This window comes from Triticum aestivum, chromosome 6D (genome assembly GCF_018294505.1).
Source record: "Triticum aestivum cultivar Chinese Spring chromosome 6D, IWGSC CS RefSeq v2.1, whole genome shotgun sequence".
Classification (NCBI taxonomy): Eukaryota; Viridiplantae; Streptophyta; class Magnoliopsida; order Poales; family Poaceae; genus Triticum; species Triticum aestivum.
In genome coordinates this window covers 76,305,701-76,311,301 of record NC_057811.1, presented here as the reverse complement: position 1 = coordinate 76,311,301, position 5,601 = coordinate 76,305,701, and the positions used below count along the sequence as shown (strand labels likewise).

The 5,601-nt window shown below is 50.4% G+C and overlaps 1 protein-coding gene across 1 annotated transcript in view; it reads left to right on the top strand.

Annotated features, from left to right (window-relative positions):
- The window catches only part of LOC123141130 (disease resistance protein RGA2), a 10,133-nt gene extending 4,894 nt beyond the window's left edge, over positions 1-5,239 (top strand). Inside the window, exons 2-3 of the mRNA XM_044560355.1 lie at positions 2,153-2,368; positions 2,640-5,239. Of these exons, the coding sequence (XP_044416290.1) occupies positions 2,153-2,368; positions 2,640-4,932 (2,509 nt within the window). The 3' untranslated portion in view covers positions 4,933-5,239. The remainder of the gene's footprint in view (positions 1-2,152; positions 2,369-2,639) is intronic.
- The last annotated feature ends 362 nt before the right edge of the window (positions 5,240-5,601 follow it).

The window sequence follows — 5,601 nt, the reverse complement described above, 5'->3', positions numbered from 1 at the left end:
ACCCGGGTCCTCGCCGCCACCGCCCTGGCAGCCGCCGCACCCCGGGGCCACTGCGACGCTGGTCGGGCCGCTGCAGCCCTCGCTGCAGCTACAGCCAGCCCCCGCCACCGCCCCGATCTGGCCACAATGGCCGGCCGTGGCCATTGCGGTGCCCGCCGCCTCCGTCTTTTCCAGGCAGCAGCAGCTGCCGCTGCCGGCGCCTCTGTCGCCCAGCACCAGACTGACTACAACCGTGCGGGCGGCCGTGCCGATTCAGCAAGTGCGGTTCCCGCCCTCGCCGTCCCAGCTTCCGGCCTGGTTGGCCGGGACGTCACCGCCGCCAGTCTACACCATGGCCGCGGACCAGCCGGCGCCCTCCCTGTCGTACGACGGGCCCTCCGACTCCGTGGGTTTCCACGCTGGCTTTGACGGGCCACCGTTTTCCTGCGGACCACCTGTGCACACCGGACCAACGTCATCCTCTTCGTTGCTCCGTACCGCCGAGCCGTACACTCATGACGGTCATGCTCAGACACCGCCGCGCTTCGCCAAGCTCGCCTTCGCCACCTACGACGGCGCAGAGGACCCCCTCAACTGGCTCAACCAGTGCGAGCAGTTCTTCCGGGGGCAACGGACGCTCGCGTCGGACCGCACCTGGCTCGCCTCTTATCACCTCCGCGACACAGACGTGGTACTATGCCCTCGAGCAGGACGAGGGCGGCATGCCCCCATGGGAGCGTTTTCGCGAGTTCTGCCTCCTTCAATTCGGACTACCGATACATGGGAGCCGGCTGGCGGAGTTGGGCCGCCCTCCCTTCACCTCTACGGTGCAGGACTACACCGACCGCTTTCAGGCCCTGGCGTGCCACGCGTCCGGCGTGACGGCTCACCAGCGGGCCGAACTCTTCGTCGGCGGTCTGCCAGATCATATCCGCGTGGACGTCGAGCTGCAGGGACCCCAGGACCTCCAGACAGCCATGTACTACGCCAGTGCGTTCGGGCGCCACGTGGTGGCCATCCAGCAGGCATCACCGTCCCGGGCCGCTGGGCCGCCACCCTGGCCGGATGTTCCCGCGCAGGGTCGGCCTGCTCAGGCGTCCGCGGCACCCCTTGCCGCGACCGCGGCGCGCCCGTTCCGCTGACTCACCTCGTCCGAGCTACTCGAGCGTCGCCGCCAAGGGTTGTGCTTCAACTGCGACGAGACCTACATGCCCGGCCACGTCTGCCCCCGACTCTTCTACCTGGAGGCTGCAGACTACATTGAGGAGGACGCCGTCGCCGCCGGGCTCGGCGACCTGGCCGCCCCAGCTGTCGCGGAGATGTTTGACGCTGGTTGATCACCTCGAGGAGTTCAGCAAGCACTTCCCTGCCTTACAGCTCGAGGACGAGCTGTTTGTGCAGGCGGGGAGAAGTGTTATGACCGGCATATTATGTGGGCTGTGGCCCAAGTTATCTTATCGTTATTAGGGGCTTAGCCCAATTATCTTATAGGTATTAGGGTCGTTTGCTTAGGAGTCAAGTAAACCTCTCTATATAAGGAGAGGAGATGTATCAATCTAATCAAGCAAGAAGCAATCAGTATTTGCTCGGCTTCCCTTAGGGAGCCGGGAGACCTAACCCTAGCCGCCTCTTGCGCCGCCACCGCCTCTTCTCCACCACGCAAGGACAGCGCCCAGCCGCCGGCCGCCGCGCCCTCGACCTCGTCTTCCTCCATCTTTCCCCTACAATCTCCGCCCTAGAACCGGCAGAACCCTAGCTCCTAACAGAAAAGGAAAAGAAAAAGTTAAAATTGCCATAGTCTATAGACAGATGAAGCATAGTTGTAATTTAGAATTATTTCATTACTGAATCACTCAAATTACAATAGAATTTGGTATTAGACCGTGTAAATTTATTGCATAGCTTAACCACTAGTAGTATTTTAGCTATGCACTTTAGCTGATTTTGAACCTCCCTAAAATTTGTCCAGCTTTAGCCATGGATTACTTTCAGTTTCTTTGCGCATGCATTCTCAAAAGATCAGTCACTCAGTGATTGACATATAAATAATAAGGCTATATGAACATGATGGCAAATTAAAGGTGATTTTGGAGCTTTCAGATAATACATGTCGTAGATATGCTCAAACACAACTGTAAGACGATGTTATTAATTTAGCTTTTTTCCTTCTAAGATACCCAAGTTGGACTCGTGCTACCCTCAAGTTCTTTGCCAGCTTCACCACACAAGTGCGCGTGCGGCGCAATCTTTCTAGCAGGATCAAATCAATCAATACAAGGCTAGAAGGCATCATCGCGAACAAGGACAGATACAAAATTGAGGATGCATCTGCTGTGTCAGTTGTGACCTGGAGACCATCCGCTGACACCTTTACTAGTACCGAGAAGATGTAAGTAAAGATTTTCTACTCATACATATAGTCAACCATGTATCCCATGTGTGTGTCTTGGTTTTTTTATTTTTCTATTACTGCAAGAAACATTACCCCATAATAACTAACATCATGTGTCCGAAGCATTCAAGGAGCACCAAAAGGTGTGCAATTTGTTGTGTTGATTAACAATGAAACTTCCATTCCAAGAAAGAAGAATATGTAATGTTTATTCTTGAATTGATGTGAGTGGAGAAGATGTAAACTAATCCATAAAATTAAACTACAGGGATAAAATTGTGCTACCAATTGTGGCACGACAGACGCAGCTAGATGATCTGAAGAAATATTTAGAGGCAGGAACTGACACAACAAGACCAGAAGTGATCTATGTGATAGGCAAGAGTGGTGTGGGCAAGACAAAGCTTGTGAGGAACATGTACGAGGAGTACTGGACCAAGAATCACTTTGATGTGCAGGCTTGGGTGAGCTTTGCACCAAATCTAAGTGCCTCCAACATCCTGAAGTTGATCATTCAGCGTTTGAAAGAAGACAATGTTACATGCTCCAGAGGGGAGGCCCGTAAGAATCTAAAGGAAGAGTTAGAAAAGGGAAAGTACTTGCTGGTTATAGATGGTGAAGTCAGCAGCACAGAGTGGAAAAGCATACTAAATGACCTTCCAGACGGCATGGCCGGAAGCAAGGTAGTGCAAATCACACAGACCAAACCAGAATCATCACCTTCGACCTTGCAGCCCATTGAACTTGAGGATCTCAATGAAGATGAGGCCACCAACCTATTCCTAAAGACACTTTTCATGAAGGAGAAAGGTAAAAAGTACTGGAAAGCTGTGAAGGAGGCTGTCGGAAAGAACCACTACGGAAAAGACATCTTTGAGATTACAGGTGGTCTGCCACTTGCAGTTGTCCTTCTATCTGGCCTTTTAAGAACCAAGGAGTATCCTGGAGAATGGGAGAAAGTGTTTGACTACCTCAAGAACAAGGCCATTCAATGGAAGCGCCTCGACAGCGTATTATCCATGTGCTTTGATGACCTCCCACATGATATGAAATCTTGCTTCTTGTATTTTGCCGCCTTGCCTGTGAACACACTTATCAGGGCACGCAGCTTAGTGTGCATGTGGATGGCAGAGGGATTTCTGAGACCAAAAGATGGCAAGCAAATGGAGAAGGTGGGCGAACAGTACTTGAAAGAGCTAATTGCAAGGCGGCTGGTGAACCTTGCACCAATGGAGTATGAAGCTTCTGGAGATGAGCGTGTGGCCGTTCAGACAAAAGTCCATGACTTCTTGCTTCATGAGGCGCAAGAGGCAAGCTTCGTGGAGGTCCATGGTGGGGATGACATCCCTATACTGTCCAATGCACGCCGCCTTTCCCTCCAGAATCATAGGGACAAGTATGCTGCTCTCGCCAACCATTTGCCCAAGCTGCGGTCCATCTTGTCAAACTTTGAAGAAGAAGTGGAGGCTAGGAAGGAAGAAGACCAGCTAGGTACCGTGGAGAAGGAAGAAGACCCGCTGGGTACCGAGGAGAAGGAAGAAGAGAAGCAAAACCAACAAGCATGCCCTTGTCTCCATCACTCAAGGCCCGCGGCCGACTCCAAGGAGATCATACTCATCAAGTCTGCCATACGGCAACTCCTGCAAGGATCTGAGTACCTTCGTGTCATCAACCTGCATGGCCTTGAGATTGGAGACACGCTACCATCTGATATTGGAAATGTGGTGCACTTGCAATACCTCGGCATCACCTCCTGCTCTTTGAAGCAGATACCACCATCAATTGGAAAGCTCACTGGCCTCCAAACACTAGATGTCCGAGACACCGAAGTCACGACACTCCCCGAGGAGTTCTGGAAGATTCAGAGCCTGCGACATGTGTTTGGCTTCCTGGTCCTTCCAAGGCGAGTCGGGCGCCTAACGCAGTTGCAGACTCTGGAGAGCATAGAGCCAGATCAAGTTCATGGCTGGGGTAGAAGAACCCTGGAGAAGATGTTACACCTTCAGTCCTTGTACATATGGAAGCTCCCCGAAAGAAATGCTAATGCCTTGACTGCTGTCTGCAAACTCAAGTACCTCATGCTCCTAAGCATAGAAGGTGAAAGCATTACCTCCAATTTGTTCACTCTTTCCAACCTTCCGCGACTCCAGGAAATGAGACTAAAGGGGGTGATTGTGCCGCCAACACTGCCAGAGAGCAGTGGCTTCTATCTCCCAAACTTGACAAAACTGTCTTTGGAGCAGACAAAGGTGACGAAAGAGTTCATCAATAAGCTAGGTAAACTTCCCTTTCTTGCCACTCTTGCCCTAAACCATGACTCCTATGAAGACAAAGATCACCATCTTGTATTCACAAGTGGGTTCCAAAGTCTCAAGGAGTTGGTACTGGATGTGGCGTTGAAGAAGATCGAGATAGGGGAGTCAGTGTTTCCTCAGCTTATGGTTCTGGAGGTTTTCAGCTACTCAGATGATATTTGTGCCGTCATTCATGGTAACAGATATAACATTCGAAAGCTAATCAAGGCAAATGGTGTCCCTATTGTGGTTGATATCCTATCCTAGATGAAGGCCCGTGCATCAACAAGGGAAGCTGTTGGAAGTCAATTATGAGGTTTATAACATGTGCATGCGGTGTGCCTACAGTTGGTGTAAATTTGTAATTTGTTGATCGTGTGTGTGCCTCTTCCTGTCTATGTATAACGTTGTGTGTACGCGTGGTGATTGTAGCTAGGCTTGTGATGGCTCAACACTGCAACCAGCATTTCAATACCACCTATAACTATGTAATAAAGTGGCCAAAAACTGGTTGACAATCCTGTTAAATGTAAATGTATGATTGAGGACGTTAAATGAAAATGGATTATATAGTCTTTCACATTTGATCCTAAACTGCTTGCTTTACTTTACCTTACTTCCCTCACATTTGATGCTAAACTGATCACAGGCAGCAAAGCATCATGTCCCTCCCTCCCTCTCTCAACAACAAAGCATGTTTCTTTGTAAAGCCAAAGCCAAACCTGATAAGTTTCGCCTGGTTGCTTTACTTGCCTTTATCCTCTATCTGCATCTTCCTCTTTCTGGTGGTTGGTTGTGTTAGAGTTATAATATAGGTCATGTACCCCTTTGTATTTATCCCGTTATATAAGGGGTTTCCTGCATATGTTCCACACCTGTACATGTATATATATCGGCCTATGGCCTCATGGGAATACAAGTTGCTTATTCCTAACA